The 20,155-nt window shown below is 40.7% G+C and overlaps 1 protein-coding gene across 1 annotated transcript in view; it reads left to right on the forward strand.

The window, feature by feature from the left end:
- Nucleotides 1-350: 350 nt before the first annotated feature.
- The window catches only part of LOC104962067 (multiple PDZ domain protein-like), a gene marked incomplete at its 3' end in the record, with an annotated part of 31,698 nt that continues 11,893 nt past the window's right edge, over nucleotides 351-20,155 (forward strand). Inside the window, exons 1-20 of the mRNA XM_010790459.1 lie at nucleotides 351-622; nucleotides 1,460-1,542; nucleotides 2,367-2,533; nucleotides 4,333-4,551; nucleotides 5,438-5,506; nucleotides 5,706-5,828; nucleotides 6,168-6,251; nucleotides 7,736-7,843; nucleotides 8,048-8,150; nucleotides 8,357-8,448; nucleotides 8,831-9,044; nucleotides 9,326-9,400; nucleotides 9,941-10,020; nucleotides 10,234-10,380; nucleotides 11,249-11,434; nucleotides 11,651-11,812; nucleotides 12,172-12,381; nucleotides 12,982-13,152; nucleotides 14,733-14,856; nucleotides 16,933-17,131. Of these exons, the coding sequence (XP_010788761.1) occupies nucleotides 1,530-1,542; nucleotides 2,367-2,533; nucleotides 4,333-4,551; nucleotides 5,438-5,506; nucleotides 5,706-5,828; nucleotides 6,168-6,251; nucleotides 7,736-7,843; nucleotides 8,048-8,150; nucleotides 8,357-8,448; nucleotides 8,831-9,044; nucleotides 9,326-9,400; nucleotides 9,941-10,020; nucleotides 10,234-10,380; nucleotides 11,249-11,434; nucleotides 11,651-11,812; nucleotides 12,172-12,381; nucleotides 12,982-13,152; nucleotides 14,733-14,856; nucleotides 16,933-17,131 (2,546 nt within the window). The remainder of the gene's footprint in view (nucleotides 623-1,459; nucleotides 1,543-2,366; nucleotides 2,534-4,332; nucleotides 4,552-5,437; nucleotides 5,507-5,705; nucleotides 5,829-6,167; nucleotides 6,252-7,735; nucleotides 7,844-8,047; nucleotides 8,151-8,356; nucleotides 8,449-8,830; nucleotides 9,045-9,325; nucleotides 9,401-9,940; nucleotides 10,021-10,233; nucleotides 10,381-11,248; nucleotides 11,435-11,650; nucleotides 11,813-12,171; nucleotides 12,382-12,981; nucleotides 13,153-14,732; nucleotides 14,857-16,932; nucleotides 17,132-20,155) is intronic.

Below are 20,155 nucleotides of genomic sequence, written 5' to 3' on the forward strand. Positions count from 1 at the left end.
AAATGTTAAAATAGAATAGCTTATCAAATTAAAATATCGTAATTGGAAATCAATATTTTTATTTAAACCTAGGCTATATGCGTAAATTATCCTAATTACAAATATATAAAAAAGTAAGGACTCATTAAAATTGCAACCTGTTGTTCGTGCTTCATGTAGGCAAATACATTACGAGTTTTTGTACTTCAATTTGTGGTGTAAATGTCATTTAAGCACCTATATAAAAGCAAAACCTTTTCTTAAGTAATGGTTTCGCAAGGGAGTTTTCGAGACAGCAATTGTGAGATTGGAGTCACCATAATATCTGTGAACATTGTTTGTGGAGTGTCTCAGTGAATGTATTACGGGATTACTGTGGCCAGTTCTCTTACTTTAGGGATGAGCCCTCTGGCTGAAGATCAGAGGGTGACATGCGCACTGCACGGAGCGCTCAAGCCCCGGACACAATTCTGGAAAATAAAGCGCGCATGTTGCTTCTTGATATCTTGCCGTCTCTGAAAAAGCTTTAATGACTTATCCCAACAGAAAAGTGTCATCCTCTTTATTCGGTATTGGTGGAGGAGGTGGATATGCTTTGAGCTCAGTGGGGACCTGTTGATAGCCCACCGGCGAAGCAATGGAGGTGAGAGGAGGCTTTCTGCGATAAGCAATTTTTAACTGTCCGTGATGTCCGTGTGTTCGTCACAGTGATAGGTCTAATGTGCCTGGGTCATCTTTAAATTAATTGCCACACGGCCTTGTTGATTACATATCACATTAGTAACTAATGCGTCTGCGTAATTACTGTAAATCATTCATCTGTAATGTGATTTTTGTATTTATACAGCAGTCAGTATCGCTTTAACATCAATGGTATAAGATACAGATTTAATTAGACTTGCCGTGAAGGGCATATAAGTACTGCGATACCTCTACTGCCTATCAATGCCCCTTAATTAGATTTCAGATGAGACGTTGTCATTTCCAGCCCATCGTTTTGCTAAATCAAATCATGCTATTGGTATCATGCTTTGATGCTATACAGGCTTCCCCTCCAGCCAGAATGGTTGGGAGGCCATGTGTCGCTTTTAATTACCGTCACCAGCTGATAAAGCCTTTTGGTGGAGATTTAAATCCTGCTAAAGAGCATTAGTTGACAAGCAAGGCGCTAGCAAACAAGCGTGGCAAGGGCCTTGGAAAGGAGTATGTGGAGGTGAAAGGATCAATTATAAAAAAACAGATGTAAATTGGTACACTAATTAGTCCTTGCACATGAGAAAGGGGAGAGTCAAATCTTGTTCTGCCATTATTTTAATATCAGGTATCAAAAGAGATATCTTCAAGGAGAAAGAGGAAAACTAACCTTGGAACTTTTAATATATCAATATACTGTCAACTTTCTCAAGTACATTGTCTGTCAAATTGAAATCTGTACAATGTTATGTTAACACAGAAAACGTTTGTTTTGTTGTTGTTGCAGGTGCCAAAAAGAGAAGAATGACATTTAACTGAGTCAGAACCACACATTTCATCTGAACAACTTGTCTACAATGGAAATCATGGGTACTTGTATTCAGTGATCTGCATATGTATTGCTCCCTTTTAAACCAAACACATTTCAGTAACTGTTAAATGTATTACTAACAGTCCCCGCCGCCACCATCATTAGAGGCTTACAATTAAGGTGTCAGGCATGGTTGCTGCAGCCAGGCAGGAGAAAATAGTTACATGTGCAGGTGGCGCAGGACTCACAGTCTGATCGGTAGTCAAAACTTTGTGGTGAAGAGTTTATAGGGTCTTAACCTCCTGCCACATGCGATTAGTGCAGTTGTGACCTTCTCTCATTAGTTCCTGCTGCAATAAATAAACAAGGGCAATATGACCTGACGTGACATATCAGCTTTTGCTTTTCCGTGTTGCAGAATGGATTGCACATCCTCTCTAATATTATCTTAAAAGTTCCTTGACATTTTTTTGTGTAGCTTTATTAGCATGCACTTTTTACTTTACCAGGAGATTAAGAACAGCATATTGTTGACATTTGAAGACTTTGGTATGGAAATAACTCACACTCTAGTGGCTATGGTTAAGGGATTTATTTTTACACAAATACAGTTTCTGTTCACTCAAATATCCCAAAAAATGTGTTATATTATCCTTATCACTGTGTGGATCAGTGCTGACAGAGAAGGTCATTCTAGATTCTAAAGACAGTGTTTAAAGTCACTTTGAATGATAAGTCATTTATATTTTCCCATTGGTCTCCATAAATGATTGACCTTTCATTGCTTATTATTAAAGATATGGGGTTTGTAAGGGGTCACAAAGCAGCGAGATGTGAAGTAGTCCTGTTTCCGAGTGACACAAAATATACAATGTCTCTGCAGATACTCATTGTGCCTTGGAAGCTGTGGAGAGACTTCAAGCCAAACTTAAGGAGAGAGGAGAAGCCCCCACGCAGGAGAAGCTCTCCCTGCTCAAGACGGTCCTGCAGAGCCCCCTGTTCCATCATATACTCAGCTTACAGCAAGCTCAGCGGAAGCCCCCGGCAAAGGTACAGCGTGAGCATGACTGTGTGGGTGTTAGCTGTATATTGAATGGTGGGGACGGAGCCGGAATTATTCCCAAAATACTGAATGCAGGAACCAAACTGGATGACTAATCAGCTTACCTAAGCTTACCACTAAAGCCCTGAGACAGACAGAGAGAGAGAGGCAGGAAGGTACACACGTCTATATACTGTAACATGTTGAGTCTGCAAAAGTCATCCGAAGAGTGTCACAAGTTAAGTTTATGTCTGTTTCTGAAGTGTCAGCTTGTCTAGTTCATCATATCCAGTTCACATCTACTGTACTGTTGTTCTCAACATTTCCTCTACTCGAGTACATTTTTAAGGTTTCCAATTCCTGCTATTTAATACTTTTACACAAAAAAACAGTTAACTTCTACATTTGTTTATAGATTAAATCTAACGATATTAAATGAAATCAGCAAACAAATAATGTAAACATTATGATATATTATAATAGGTCAATACTTGAACTGTATAGTATAGTATAGTATATTGAGTTGAGGTTTGTTAACACCACAAAGTTGGCCCTTCTCCCCTGCTCAATAAGTGTTAGGGTACTCTTCAGTGTAACAAAGCCGACCACAGTTCAATCTTGTTTTTGAACAAGCTGTACGCTTAGTGCTTCGCCTAGTTATTTTTGCTTTTTATAGGGATTTGGTATTTTTGCTATTTCATCTTGAATGCATGCTCACGATCTGGCACCTGTTTGCTATGTTTGAGGATGGGGTGACGCCTAGAAACGTCTGTAACACAGCAAAAAAAAAACTAAAATGCATTCAGAAGGCCCTGCAAATGGGTCATACTGTAAGTGGTGATTGAGAGGGATTTATGTTGTGTGAGTCTATACATAAGCGGCCCAATAGACAACCTTTACATGTAACACTACATGCTGTATTGCTACTTCGCCCTAATTCAAACATCTGAGTACTTATTTAACCGCTGTTGTAGTGGTAATGATCATGGCTTTGTAATCGTCTGTTGTGGTGTGCTTTAATGGGCTGACCCTATAAGCACCACACCACAGTCCACACACAAGGATTATTACATTACTGGAGCTGTGTGTCGTGTCAGCTCGTAACCAATTACTATCTCTACATTCCAGGAAAGATGACACTGCTGGATAGTGTCAATGGTTTCTGTATTTTTATCAAGACAGACACTGACATCGCTTTTTGTTGGTTCACGATCTTGTTTCTTGTCAAACTTACAGTGGCAAAAACAAAATAGGAGCAAATAAATTGAGGTTTTGATATAGCTCTTTCTTTTATTCTGCTACTGCTACTTCAACAGGTGTTACAATTGTTAGAATGAAATAGCATACAGATAAAAAAAATATGTATCTTCCGGAAATCCCTTTTTCACTGTGAAACAGAAAACCTTAAAGACAAAAGGGAACAATCTTGTGGTTACGTGCTATTGAACAGAAGCACTTATCTCAGAACCCTGTATTCTTGCTTTCCTATCTTTTCTCTTTCTGCTCAATTTTAAAACCATCTCTCTGCACTTATCCGGCTCCTCACCCTCCATATCTTTGTCCTTCAATTAATGTCCCCACCACTCTATCAAACCCCTTCCCCATTTCTTTATCTCCCTCATCCATTTACCTCCCAATCTTTATGTCCCCCTTCCCTCGAATCCTTAAATCCCTCACTCATTAATTTATTATCTCTCCATCCCATCAATTTATTTTACATACTTCATCTCTATTTTCACACTTGTATCCTCTTATCTCAACATTTGTGCTATCTTTCCATTCGGTATTACTCCTTCAATCCTACCAGGGGAAGATTTCCAAATCTGTTTCCATGAACTGTGGCCCCTGCCATGGCATGGCACTGGACCTGAAGGCACTGAGCCACAGTGACTCCTACACATGGGCCATAGAGAACCGAGGCACTGCCAGGTCCATCTATAGCGACAACAGCCTCACTTCTCTGGGCTCCCCGGATCTGTCCTTCTCAGACGTCTACTCAAACAACTGCATTCACACTGAATCCCCAGTAAGTAAAACACCTATTGTAGACATGAGGACCTAGGAGGTAGTTTGGTTATAAGCAAGTCATTGTTGAAGTCCATGCATCAACTTAGTGTTTCCACGTTGTTGTTTTTTCCTTTCAATTGTAAAATATGCCACATTACCATTCCAAATGTCACATTTTACATTTCAGAATATAACATTACATTATAAACTCAAGCACAGTTGGATGTTACATTGTCTGGTGGTTTCAGCTAAGAGCCTGTTAGGCGTTAGAGGCAGGGCCGCTAACTCTATGTCACATGTGTCAAACTCAAGGCCCGGGGGCCAAATCAGGCCCTTGGTGGATTTAATTTCGGCCCGCAGGATAATTTCTAATTACTATTTGATCTGGTGTGTGTGTGTGTGTGTGTGTGTGCTTCACTCCATCCTGAGGGTCTCCTCAGCTCAGAGCCTGAGCCCAAACATTGATGAACTTGCACCCAATATGAGATGCCAAGTATCTGGCTTGAACTAGCATCACAGAGCATAACACTGAGTTTCAATGGATGTTTCCTTTTGCACTTTTCTTCTTGCGACAACAGGGCATGTTTGTTTTGTTCTTTGAGGGAAATAGTTTTTTTGAAGCTGTGACTCCGGAAAAGCTGCAGATAGAGCCATAAGAAATGAATGCAACTGATTATTTAATGTTTAATGTTGTTTTTATAGGCAATCATTTAAGCTTTGTTAGTTCCAGGCTTAATATGTGCAATAAGTTCATTTCAATACGTTTTGCAATAAACATTGAACCAGTCCGGCCCTCGACTAGTACCCATTTTTTTATTTTGGCCCACTGTGTATTTGAGTTTGACACCCCTGCTCTATGTCATTTAAAGTTTGCTGTTGTTTTAAACATGACGTTTATTTTGTAGTACTGCACTCCCCCTCGAATCTCCCGCACCATGTCGATGGGTAGAAACCTGTCTGCTATCGCCCATGAGGTACATTTGGCTCACATGTGAAGTGGTAATGTAGAGCTGTAAATGTGTGTCTGTGGATATAGATAAGCAAGGGAATCAAACTGCTTTAGCACTCCAACCTGTTAATGGTGTCTCAACATTTAATTAAAATAGATTTTCTCTCTCTCCCTCCCTCCCTTTTCTGCTCCCTTGCCTCTTTTTCTAACCCTTGCCACATCAGAGGCGTCACGTGGAGATGATAGAGCTAATCAATGATGGGAAAGGACTGGGTTTTGGAATCATTGGCGGGCGGAGCACCGGAGTCATGGTCAAGACCATCCTTCCTGGAGGAGCTGCCGGACGGGTAAATCCACCTGCCAATCAATCGCATAGCCAAAACTTAAATAGCCGGTTAAAGGAGTAGTTAAGCATTTTGTAAAATATGCTTTTTTACTTTCTTGACAGAGTTAGTAAGAAGATTATCACTATTATATCATAATAGACCTTAAGTATAAAGCTGCAGCCAGGAGTTGGTTAGCTTAGCTTAGCCTATAATATTTCCCTTCCTTATTGATGAGTTAAATCTTTGAAGGAACATACTGAAACGTTGTATTATAGTTATGTGTGTTATGTTGAATCTGCAGAATGTATGTAAATATATTTCACAAAAAACAGTTGTTGTTGTTGTAATGGGGCTCCCTAGGATAAGCGCCTGCGTAGCGGAGATCAAATCCTGCGCATCGGGGATACAGATCTGGCAGGCATGAACAGTGAGCAGGTGGCACAGGTGAGGTATCAATTGAAAATAAATTCTATATTAGATGATGAATTGAAGTATTCTTTTGCCAGCTCTGTTTTCTTTTTTGTGTAGCCTAATGGTAATTGAATTGAATTGATTTATTCAAAACAAGGGACAGTGTAAATTAATCAACATATTAGAAACATGTAAATGTACTCGAATTAGCCAAAATGCTAGTTTTAACCGATAGTCCCTTTGCCAGATGGTGATAGGCATCCTAAAAGCAAGAATAAAAATACCACTACGTTGTCATACAAAATAAATGTACATATTTAAAATAGACGACATCACTGAATACAGGTAAGGAGCAAGTCATAATAATAAAGAAAACATTCACACACACACACACACACACACACACACACACACACACACACACACACACACACACACACACACACACACACACAGTGCTGACACTGTTGGTTATTAATGAGTCGCTTTTTAACACTGTGCTTGAATGGGTAGTAGGGTGAGAATTCCATTGATGGGATGCGTGGAATGAAAAGACAGCCTGGCTAAATGCACTTTTCCTAAATGGGATAGTGCAGTCTCCCCTAGCCGCACTTCTAGTAGCCCTGATTGAGGTGGGCTTTAGGCTGATGAATCCAGCCAGAGGAGGAGGAGCCAACCCACAAGTGATCTTGTAAACTAAGCAGACGTTTTTGTATACTTTGAGATTTTCCCAGTTGAACAGATTATACTTTTTAGCAATGTGGCAATGATGATACCGGAATGGCTTTTTGTCTAATGTTTTAAGTGCTTGTTTATATAATGATTCCAGTGGTTTTAGAGCTGTAGAGTGTGCATTTGAACAGCTTATCAGACAGTAGTTACTGTAATGTGGGCGAGAACCATTGAGTGAAGGTATAGCTTTGCTGCTGGAGTCGATAGGAAGTTCTAATGTATCTGAAATTTGACAGATTGAACTTCACTTTATTGCAGACCTTTTTGATGTGGGTTTTGAAACTGAGGTTTGTGTCAATGTGTACTCCTAAGTACTTGTACTCAGAGACAATCTGTAGTCTCCTTCCAGAGAAGAAAACATCTTGTTCTGTAACAATGCTGTGGCCCTTGGAAAAGAACACACACACTGTCTTGGAAATATTTGGTTGCAAACAATTGTTGTTAATGTGTGCTTGAATAACAGATACAGTGTAAATATCTTGTCACTGTGTGTATTCACTGTTAGCCCATAGTTAGCTCAGGGAAGTGTGCCATATTCTTTTATCAAAAGTGTTTCGAGGACACAAAAACTGTATTTTCTAAGAAAAAGAGGACATCATTGATTTAGCAAATATATTTCTGGTTAACATTTAAGAGCAGCACACAGCTTTTTCTGAGCTATTCTCTATAAACATCCAAGCCTGTTTCAAGGAAGTCATCTGTTATAAAGTATGCATTACCATCCTATTTCTTAATTGCAATACACTTTTTCTTTTCTTCTCTTCACAATTGACTACCTGGCCCAGGTTCTGCGAAATGCTGGCACCAAGGTGAAACTGCTCATTGCCAGAGATATTACAAAGGACAATCACCTCTCCTCTCCTGTCCTCAGCCAGGACAGCCTGGACGGCAAGGTGTGTGTGTGTGTGTGTGTGTGTGTGTGTGTGTGTGTGTGTGTGTGTGTGTGTGTGTGTGTGTGTGTTTGACAGCACATCATTAAAGTCATACATTAACTTTTCATATAATTGGCTTATCAGTGACATTAAACATGTAATACATGATTCCCTTAAACACAAAAATGCTGTATTGGATTCATTATGGTCTGTGCTTCCTTCCAGCTCAATGACTTGAAGGATGACTATGATTTCAGTGTGCAGTTCACTAAGAACAATCAGGGCCTGGGATTCACCATTTCTAGCTACATAGGTGACCTAAACTCAGGTAATCTACCGATTTAAGATGTATTAAAAAATTGTCTTAGCATTATTCCAAGCTAAATTCACTTAAAAAAACAGTATATGCAATTATATAAACCTGCTTAGTATAAGGCATTATTGCGTGATTATGATTGATTATGTATACATTTAGAGCTACATTCACTTAATCAACTCGAAGTTTGACCACATTTTGTCTCTTGTTTTCCTTAGTCTACAGCGCTGGTGTGATAGTGAAGACCATAGTGAAGGGTAGCACTGTCGATCAAGACGGACGCATCAACATCGGAGACATCATTCTGTCTGTGAGTTCCACTAAAAACAACAGATGGCTTTTTTATTGAGCCCTCTGAAGAAATACCTTGTCTCCAAAAAAAAGGCATTTCAAAATGTGCACAGTTTACAGCTTTTAGTAGTTACCTACAAACCAATTTGTGTTTTTAAAAGCTGATGAAGTGGAATCCTTATAGTTTTTCTTTTACTTCCATCCATCACTTTATCATCTGATGCTTTTACTGCTTTCAATCTTGCTCTGTTTTTTATTTTTGATTCGTATTGATTTACTTTCCCATTTCATTTGCCTCCATACCGTCCACTTCATCCACTAAAATGTTGCTTCTGTCTCCATCATACCTGAGCATTCATCCTGGCTCTTTTCCTACTTTTACATCCTGTCCCCTCCCTCAGGTGGACGGGGTGAGTCTGCAGGGCTGCAGTGAGCAGCGGGCCATGGAGGTGCTGAGAAGGACAGGCCCCCTGGTCAGACTGAGGTTGCTACGGAAGGTGGTCCGTCTGAGTCACATCCTGCCCCCAGTTCCCCCCCTGCATCCCCTCCGACACTCCCACAGCTTCCATGAGGGCAACCCCTACAGGATGGGCCTCAACAAGATTCAAGAGACAGGTGTCTTTTGCTGAGAGAAAGGAACATATTGGCTCAGGGGTATCATAAGGGAATTGCTTTTGAAGTAGCTGACGAAATAGAGAACGTGATTTGACAGCATGCCCTTACATAAACGTATTATGCAAGCAATCATCCACAGGTTCTACCTTTCATGTCTGTTTAAATCATAACCAACTTATCTCTCTATCTGTTCAAACTATAAAAATGCTTGCTTGGATGTCAAGTTTTTTTGTGTGTTTGTGTTTGGATCACTGCTCAAAATCTGTTTCCCCATCTTCCAGGAATCTGCTCACTGCGGGAAATCTCCCGGCGAGCAGCATACGCCAACGGACGACCCCGTCACGATTCCAGAAACGGTAAGCCATGCTGCAGTGCAGTCTGGAACTGGATCATGGGACTTAGTCTGATATGCTGATTGGGCTCAGGAAACAGCAATGTGGCAGTGAAGCATGCTCTTTGATGGGAGTCTATTTATAGTGTTGTTCAGTCATGTGTTTATCCAACTCATTCAGCTCATTCCAGATGATTTGTCTCTCGCCCCGCCTGCTTGTATGTCTTTATTTAGACAAGGATTTTTTGGGTTTCATTAGAGAGCACAGCCAAATAAGCACTGATTGCCATGGGGCTTTAATAGACAGACGAGAAATCATTAGTTTGCCAAGAAATCTCAAGATGGTGGGTGTGAATATGCATGTATATGTGCCAATAGTGGCGTGCGTGTATGTGTGTGGTGTGTGTGCGTGTGCTATGTGTCTGTTTGTTGTTTCTCTCTAATAAACAGCCAAAGTGATGTTTTTATATGGGATTTTAATGTTTAATACTGGGGTATGTAGGGCTAGAAACAACACATATGGGATATAACTTGATTTTACTTTGTTTATATGCACATTTTACAGGTGTTAAACTGACGCCAGCTGAGGAGGAAGACCTGAGGAAGAGGTGGCAGTATGCAGTCGGACGGAGATACGAAGTTATTGTAGGTCTAGCATTCAATATAACATGCAGAGAGAAACCAGTTTCAAAATAACATTGTACATATCTAAATGTTTATTAACATGTAATGGCCAATTTAAAGAAGAAAAACCCACTTTCTTCCTATTGTGACTCCTACACTTTCACCTTTCTTAGCCATGAAACGTTGCTTCTCTTCATTTGTTTCCCAATCCTCAACCTTATGTCTCTCTTTAAGGTGTGTCAGCTGGAGCGTTTCGGTGAGACGAGTGGGCTTGGCATCAGTCTGGAGGCTCGGGCGGGACATCACTACCTCTGCTCCGTTTTACCCGAGGGGCCTGTTGGTCAAAGCGGCAGGATCTTCACCGGAGACCAGATATTGGAGGTAACCTACTGACAAAGGTCCTTTGTTCCAATCGCTTTGCAACTCACTCTTTAGGTATTTTATATAGAGATGATATTTTGGGGGTCAAACAAATATATTCTTGTGAATAACTACCAAAAAGACCTGACGTTTTCAGCATCATATGTTCGGGTTTGTTGCCTGTTCTTTAAAAGTAGTTAGAACAGACCAGAAAGGGAGTCATATTGCATTTTAAAAACTACACAAATATCTAAAACATCACAAGTAAACACGCATACTTAATTCAAGTATGCTGATAAGATGGTGGGGGTGGAGGCCTCAGTGTATTTGTGCTTGTACTGTATTGGTATAGCTTGCCATCCTCCCACTTTGCTGGGTAAGTTCATGAACCCGCACATACTGTATGTCTCACCATGATTAGCACTCTTTTAGCTAAACTTTAACACAATGTATACATTACAGTGGCTTTGGTTGCGGTGTAGAAAACACTGAAAACGGGTTTATGTCCTTCTTATCTTTGAGCGCACAAGCAGACATCTGTGCCGCAGCTCAACTCTTTGATCTTTGTTAGACAACATCTGCATGGAAACGCCATTGTTCATCTCTTTGTTCATTTGTTTACTATCCTCGCTTGCTTAAGTTACGGCTTGCGGCTTTAGCTGTTCATGCTGTGACTTGATGTACTAATTGCAAACCAGAAATTAAATATCAGTAAAAACCTTTAATGGCTGTGTTGCAGGTTTTTCCATGAAACACAGATACTGTAGTCAAGAGTGACGGACAGCTGTGTTTTATTCTAGTATTTTTCAAAAGCTAAAAGCATGACATTGCAAATCCCTGACCATAGGAATATATGGAACAAATATTGTATGTATTATCTTCATGGCAGGTGAATGGGATCCCTCTAATTGGAGAGACGCATAAGGAGGTGGTAAATATTCTGAAGGAGCTGCCGATGGATGTTTGCCTGGTGTGCTCTCACATTGTACCGCCTGCAATCCCCGACAGTGATGAGGAGGATGAGAATGATGCACATCTCACCTTGAAAGAGCTACTAGCTGAATTCAATGACAAGGTGAAGGGACATATCGATGAAAGGATACATAGTGAGAATAAGCCTTTGTGGTTAAATATATTCCCTTAAGACAGTATAAACTTGTTATGTTATATCGTATTATACTTGTTACCGTTCCCCTGCATTCGAAATGACACCCAAAAATGCCACTGACTTGCTCTTTCCTTGGAAATCAATCTTCCTATCTGTGTCTTTTCTTCTTTCTGTGCGACCCAGTTGGACCAGGGCTGTGTCATTCCCTGTCCTACAGCTGAGGACATCACCAAGCGTGGCGTGCCCCCAATGTCCCCTCCCCTGGCCATGTGGGAGAGAGACGCTCAGGTGGTCGAACTGGAGAAAGGGGAGTTAGGACTTGGCTTCAGTATCCTGGACTACCAGGTCAGAGACATGCCTCTGAGCCTTTCTACAAATAGAACTGACTGGAATAGGCTGCAGTCTGACAATATCAGCATCAGGTTGTCTAAGATGAAGACACTAGAGAAGCATGTGGACTTCTTCTAATTTGCATATTTGTGAGCTCAAGTAGAAACTGTAAAGTGCAGTGTCCGTTGCTGTTATAAATGTATAAATCTATAGCAATAATCACTTGTTGCCCCTCTATGAGAACAGCCAGTTCATTTACTTTTACACTGGTCTCTGTTTTTTTGTTGTTTACATTAATTTATATTCCATTCAATTCACAATGTATCTCATGTATGTCGATTATCCAACCAGCCTATCCTTATGTCTGACTCTAGGATCCAGAAGATGCCACTAAAACTGTTCTGGTAATCCGGTCTCTGGTGCCTGGGGGTGTAGCAGATCGAGATGGTCACCTGCTGCCTGGTGATCGACTCATGTTTGTTAATGAAAGTGACTTGGAAGGCTCAAGCCTGGATTATGCTGTGCACGTCCTTAAATCCACCGGCTATGGCCCTGTCTGCATTGGAGTTGCCAAACCACTGCCGGTATGTAAAGAGATGTACATTTTTGGCAGACAAGTCAGTTTTTTTTTAAATTCACAATTAAAAACCTCACTCTAATGCAAGAAACTAATGTATTCCTGCTAATTGAATGGCTTAATACACCCAGAGTTAAGTAAGGGGAGAATACTATACTATAAATGGTGCTGTATGGCAAAGTCTCAGACAGTGGACACGTTTATATTGTCATACAGTATACAGTATACAGTATATCATATTGTGGGCTGCAGCGTATACAAATATTCAAATGCAGCTTTCTTCAGGATTTTCCAAAAATACATTCATTTCCACAGATATGCAAGATAATTACCTAAATGTGTGTTTCCTTGAGGGTACAGTATTCCTTCGTCTTGTTGTGGACTGTGGCTTAGTAACAAGGAGCAGAGAATCCAGTTACAGGCCATCTGAATTTTTAATGTAGCTGAGAGATGAACACAATGCTCGACCACAGTACAGATGGAGAGAGAAGGCTAGAGGAGAAGAGGGTGTCTAATTTACAGTTACCTTGTTTAGACTGTTTGCTTCCATGTGAATTCACTTGCACATAGAACGTTTTTTTTCATTTTGGGAATTTTGTGTTGTCAGCTGGAACTGTGTGGCGGCCTAACGCCCATCTCAGAGAGGAGCTTGCGGACTTCTTATGATGACACTGACAGCCAAAGTCAGATCAACCTGCTAGCTGAGGCAGCGGAGGCTAACAGCAACACTTGGAACTTTGAGGACAACAGGATCATCGGGCCGTATTACTCTACAACGGTATGTCATACAACACAAAATGAATATATCTTTAAAAAACGGATTTATTAAAATTGCTGGACAGTTTCTGAGTACATAGTTTCTGGTGGCTTTTTTCTGGGGAAAGAAAAACAGGACAACTTTAGTCCACTTGCAAATTGAGGTCAAAGGTGCTACACTGCAGAATTTGTCCAATTATTTTTAAACACGTTTGGGGAAACTGTGTGCAGAGCATACTGTAGATCTGAAATAAATAGAACTGTAACTGTCCTCTAAAGAGACAAGTTTAAATTGCTTCTTTGCTTCATAAATATGAACCCACTTCTCTGTTGTATAATCTCTCACATTCACCAAACTGAATTATTGTTAACTAACATCTCATTAATGCTTTATGCTTTATGAGATTAAGTAGGAAACATATTAGCATGTACAGTAAAAGTAACACATACAGCAGTCTGAATCTTGTTGTCCATCACACAGGAAGCATTGCTCATTAGCATGCAAACTGGAGATCTTTCGGTAGCCATTTTAGGTTGCTCCAAGGGAGATTACTATGATAGTGTTTGTTCTGTCAGTGAATGTTCTATACAGAGGAGCTTAGAGCCAGCGGTATCAGTATCACTGGGTCAGGTAGTATAGAGAAAGTGCTCAGTGTCAAAGACATGTTCCTCCTTTGTGGTCTCAACTCAATCCCATTGAGTCAGCCTTTTGTACTAGCCTTTGCTTAATTACCAACAATGGCCTCTGAATGAAAAGTATTTACTGCTTGCACGACATAAACAACCGGTCTAGCACAAGGGCATACAGTTCTGCCTTTATATATCCCAGACACACACACACACACACACACACACACACACACACACACACACACACACACACACACACACACACACACACACACACACACACACACACACACACACACACACAGAGATCCAGAGCAGGTATGTCAAGTGTCAGTGTGTTCTCATCAAAGACCGGCTTGTTGCAGAGGCAGCGTCAGAACTTCAGTTCTGCTTGTACTTTCTGTGAAGGTTCAAAGACAATCTCCCTGTTGCACTTTTTCTCTGTGAAGTGCCAAGGGGGACTAAAGAAGCCTGCCTTCCTGCATGTTTTACATCTCAGAATTACCCCAAAGGCCTTCACCCTGCAGAGTTCAATTTGTTTTAATCTATTTGGATTGTATTTATTCATAAATGTATCTTTGCAATATGGGAGACTTTTTAAGAAGTTGTACAATTAGATCCATGTAGTTTGTGTCAAAGCTTATTTTGTTGTGCTGTCCTTTCCCACAGCGGTACTTTGAGATAAATGCTAATGTCAGCATGTTCACAATTGCAGTTCTAACAAGCTGATTTGTATTAGTACAGTAGGTTAAAGTTTGCCATGTTTTCCATTATAGTTTAGCGTGACTTAATTTGCCTTTTAGAAGGAAACAAGTCAAAGTGAGGCTGTAGAGCTGGAGGAAAAGCCATTATAACGTATCCTCTGGGGACCATGACTGTAGAAAGCAACCATCACAGCAACCATCCACTAATTCTGTATTTGTTACCCCAACTTCATGCCCTCACTCATAACCTCTGTCGTCTCCCTCGTAGGAAAACCGGCTGCGGCATCGTTTCAACATCATGGAAGACTACGACAGGCAGCAAGCACCACCTCTGCCCCCCCGCACCAGCTTTGAGAGGACAATCACTGTTGTCCGGGGCAACCGTAGCCTTGGTATGTTCTACGTCTTTCTCATGGTGATGGTGTCTTGGTGTGTGTACGTCGCTGGCATGGCGTTAATAACGCTAATTGGCGGTGTTGATGACGACTGCGCTGAAGAGGAGTGGTGAAATTATGTGCTCCTCATACCTGAGCGAGGAGATGATTTCTGTGCATGTGTGTGTGTCTGTGCATGTGTGTTTGTCTGATAGGCTAGTATGGTTGTAAATGGATGGTCAAAGTAATGTGAATGAATATTAATGAACCTTAAAACCAATGAGTATATTAACATTTTATATTTGTTTTTATACTCTAGTGTTGGGATTATATTACTTATTTAAAAATGTCAGGGAGTTAACAACGGGGTGTAAGGCACTCCTGCACTTTCATTTAAGGGCACTGTGCAAACTAAGTATAAGAAAACAAACTTATTTGTATTCTGGAAACGTGCTCTAATAAGGCACCGCACTACTTGTGTATGCGTGAAAGTTTAACATTATGTTAATTTCCAAAGGTAGAGAAAATCAAGGTAATAACCTACAGTCTGTGTATCACTGCATGTGTTAGTATTTATCTGTTTATAACAGTGTAGGTCTTCCTGTTAAGATATGTATTGTAGCACGGTTTTCTGGACATCCACATGTGGAGGGTTTACAGATTGTCTGTGTTCATTTGTTACTCATGTTAATTTAAATGTATTCAAATGTAAGGCAATAGTACGACTTGGGCAGAGTTATGGTCTGTATCTGTAAGGCCCAAATATTTGGGATTTTTATGAGCAATATTTTTAAAGATCTTTTTGCACTTCTTTACATCCTTCCTATTGTTAGGTGCCATGGTCAATTCTATCCATCGGGCAACTAATGACTGAGTGCCCAATTTTGATAACATGAGACATGCTAACAGTGTATGGTTGGTTTGTACTTCAAGGACTGTATGGTTTTCAGAGCAGGTTGTTAAAGGAGAAGGTTTGATGGATTATAATGAGGTCTTTGTTTCTTGCCTTGCACGTCTAAAAACATGAGTATATACAGCCTGGTTAGAAGTCTTTGTTCTTGAATGGTGTGAACCTATTACATTAACATGAAGAAGTTCCGTTGAGATCAGAAGAAATAGAATTTCATATAGAAAATGTCATTTCGGAATTTACCATTAATTATTCAAAAACTTTCATTAGTCTGTAATAAAATTAATGTATTGTGATGCAGTGTTGTAGGAAACAAATACCTTTGGATTTAGAGACATTCATCATTATTACTTCAGACTTGCTCTCATGTCTTTGAAATGTCTTCTGTCTGTCTTATCAGCGTCAGTAGCTGTGTCTCCAAACGATTGTTTTCCATGCACTATGATTGTATTGTAATTTGAATGTTTTACAAAAAGCAATAAACTATTTATTTGATCAAAAATAAGCACAAAGTACTTTCTTTGACCATTTTCAAATTATGACCATAGTGTTGTGGATGTGCGTAGTCCTCCATTAGATGTCATTGTAGGGTGCAAACGCCATATTGTAGACTAGACTTCCTAATTTGTTGTAGCCTTCCCTGTCTACAGTGTGTGCATGTGTGTTGGTGAAGTGTGCACGTGTGCGTGTGTGATGCCTGATTTACCTGCTTCTGCCTGTTTGCATTAAAGTAGTGTTTGTGTAATCCGCCTAGCGTCAGATTTGATAATGCCAAAGTCAGGTGTTTGAGCGACTTGCATGTGTTAACCCTCCAGTCACCTGTGCACTTTGCCCTGTGTTGGTGTGTGTGTGTGTGTGTGTGTGTGTGTGTGTGTGTGTGTGTGTGTGTGTGTGTGTGTGTGTGTGTGTGTGTGTGTGTGTGTGTGTGTGTGTGTGTGTGTGTGTGTGTGTGCACCTTAATGCGAGTTTGGCTGAGGGTGATGCTTTGTAAATGTCAAGCATGTGTCGCCATGTTTGTGTGCTAATCTGCCTAGTGTCTGTCTTGATTATACTGATTATGCCACTGTCAGGTGTTTGTTTGGACGACTGTCTGTCTCTTTGGCATGCAATCAAAGCAGACTTAGCCAACCATCCACTCACCTGTGCTCATGTGTGTGTCTGTGTACGTGTGTGCGTGTTGGCAGGGATGTCGGTGAGTGCTATCAAGGACGGCTCAGGCATGCTGGTGCGCGGCATGGTCCAGGGGGGCTCTGTTAGCCAGGATGGCAGGCTGGGGGTGGGGGATGCCATCTTGGCCATCAACAGAGAACCTACCTCCAATCTGACCAACGCCAGGGCCAGAGCCACACTCCGCAGACACTCTGTCATAGGGCCAGAGATAAGGTGAGGAGCCGGTCACTGTCCAACAACATTACCATTTGAGAGAGTTTTGCTCTGGGCTGAAAATAACACAGGTGATGCTTACTGTTACATCACAGTTTAGCTCGACAACTCTATAATAGCTCAGTTTAAAGGTCCCTATTATACTGTTTTTCATTACTTTATTATAGGTGTCAGATATATACAAAACATGTCTGAAGTGTTTGGCTGAAACACCAAACAGATCATGCATTGATCCCATAATCCCCTCTGTTTCAGCCCTGTTTCAAAAGTGCTGATTCTCTGTCTGTTACTTTAAAGGAAAATAAGGTGCCACTCCCCACGCCCCTCTGCGAGATATTTGGTTAAAAAGAACACAATTGGCCAAAAAATAGCCAAAATCTGATCAGCTCATTTTCAGACAGGTTTTTATATAAATGGATCAGGACAGAAAGTGAGCAAATCTTTTTTCCTGAAACTTTCAGAATCTCTTTACTCAGAGGGGACACATGTTTATGTATAAAAGACAGGAAATAATATAATAGGTGACCTTTAAAGGATTATTGTGTCGATCTCAAACTGACTTCCTGAGTCACATAACATGGTATCCTTGCTGAGTCCTCTGAATCACTTCTACTCAAAAATCTTCAGACTGTGTTGAGACCCACTGGCTGGCTGGATGTGCAGCACTGTGCGTCACCCTCTCTACAGCGGCTAAAATGATGCTTCACATCCCTTAATTGTTGCAGAGGAACCCTATGGCTCTGACGCACCACATGGCGTCATCAAGTAGTATAGTCACAGCACTACATGATTTTCTAATGTTGACAGTAGCAGGGCAGACATTCTTTAGTTTTAATTTGTTTTTAGCTAAAAACATGAATTGATGCCGTGCTGTTACTGGGCCTTTTTCACAGCAGACATTTAAACTTGGCATGGTAGTACATGCCTACATGGCACAGGTGTTGCTAATAACATTAAAGATGGCTTCATTCCCAGTGAGTCATGACACTCCGGCATCGATAAGGACCCTGAAAAAAAGCAGCTAAGTAGAATTCTGTCTTCATTAGTTTCATTGTTTAACACCTGTGCTTTTTCTGCTGGGACATGTCAAACTGCCTTCTGGGAAAAGGGCCTATGGCTTAAAAATCACCAGATACTGTATGTTCACTTATTCTGGCTAATTACTGTAGATATCTGCTGAGGCTGGAGTTGGGCAGAATTGTTTTGGATTTACAAATCTTAACCGAGCTAGCTTGCTAGGCCATCTTGATTGATTTTTACTGTACTATTATTTGAGTAATTTTGGCTTCACTTTCAACTTGTATTAAAGCGACATTAAACATCCTTTGGTGTCAGATTAGTACCTGCCAGTATGCCAAGTTAAATTATAGTTTGTTGCACAGGAACAGATGGTATTGGAACATATGTTGCATATAAAAAACAGGTAAATATACCATCAGTGCAATCTGACCAAAGCTTTATATTTCTCAAGTGCACACAGTGATGCGCCTTTAATAGCGGTCTCACAATCTTATATTTTGTAGTTTCTAATTAAGCTGAAACTGTGTCTCTTAAGTTACACATAACATGGTATCCTTGCTGTTTATATATTCTGGGGTTGTCAGATCTTGGAAATTGTAAACGGGCTCAGTGGGCACAACTAATGGCACAAAACCACATTACATTAACAGCATTAAAGTAGGATATGTGAGTGGCACATTTTACTCTGATTCCAGTAAGTTATGTAGCTCAGTTATTGATTACACATCTATATATATTCACTTACCATTATGTCATAGTTTAAACACGTCTTGAAAACACGACTTGAAAAGCGAGAAAAACTGTTCTTAGTTTAAAGAAAATGTAAGAAGGTCCTATGGGAATATGGAGAGCCATCAATCACTGAAAAAAAAGATGAATTGAACACTGCTCATATTTTCCTAGATCTACCCATGCAGTTATTGACAGTGTGTGTGACCCGAATAAGTGAGTATTTGTAGATCATACAAATAAATATGTGCTGGTCACAATCATGACTTTCACAGCATCATCGCATATAAACGATCTCGTCTCACTGCGGATCTCCATTACCACCTTGTTTTGACACTGCCGTAATAGTTGACTGAGGCGCTGCAGTGATGTTAAATTAGATTAGATGATTACATTTTAAAGATGGCCTGAGGGAAAATTGGGTAAATTATGACTTGTTCTAACATCAGCACTTATGGCTCCACATTGACAATGCTTGTTTGGCTGATTGGAAAAGTGCCCCATCTCCTGCACCGTGCTGCCCTGCACAGCGCCCACTTTGCTTTTACAGGCACACACACACACACACACACACACACACACACACACACACACACACACACACACACACACACACACACACACACACACACACACACACACACACACACACACACACACACACACACACACACACACACAAATTAACACACACACATACACATCCTTTCAATGGTCTAACCTCCAAAAACACCTTTTTCCTGCTACGGGAAATATCTCTGAATAATTCATTGCTCATCTCACCTTGAACAGTGCACTTCTGAATAAAAGAGCGTTTTAAAGAGCCCTTCATAGATGCACGGCACAACACACACAGATGAACACACATATGCAATCTGCCTTGCTCTATCCTTTGCGCACACACACAAACCCGCACACACATGTCTGCCATACTGCCTCCTCCTGACAGCACTGCAGACAAACTAACAGAGAGTGGAGGCAGATGAGTTGCTTTGGAAGCCTCAGAATAAGACAGACATAGAAGGGCTTGTTGCTATCAAACTGCTTCTGTTCAGATACGACAGGCTGTCCACAAGGCTCAGTCACAACAGCTTAGCGTGGAAGACCTCCATATTCAATCTGCCACTATGAGTGGAACCAAGCTCTTTAAGGAGATTCAAACACCACGTCTACTGGTAGTGCCACACAAGAATGGAAGTGGGAGTGTTTGGCTTTAACGACGTCCTTGACACTTTCCCAAATGACATTGTTAAGACCGTCTGACAGATCCTGCTC

Source organism: Notothenia coriiceps, unplaced genomic scaffold (assembly GCF_000735185.1).
Source record: "Notothenia coriiceps isolate Sejong01 unplaced genomic scaffold, NC01 NC01_scaffold00034257, whole genome shotgun sequence".
In the NCBI taxonomy this organism is placed as follows: Eukaryota; Metazoa; Chordata; class Actinopteri; order Perciformes; family Nototheniidae; genus Notothenia; species Notothenia coriiceps.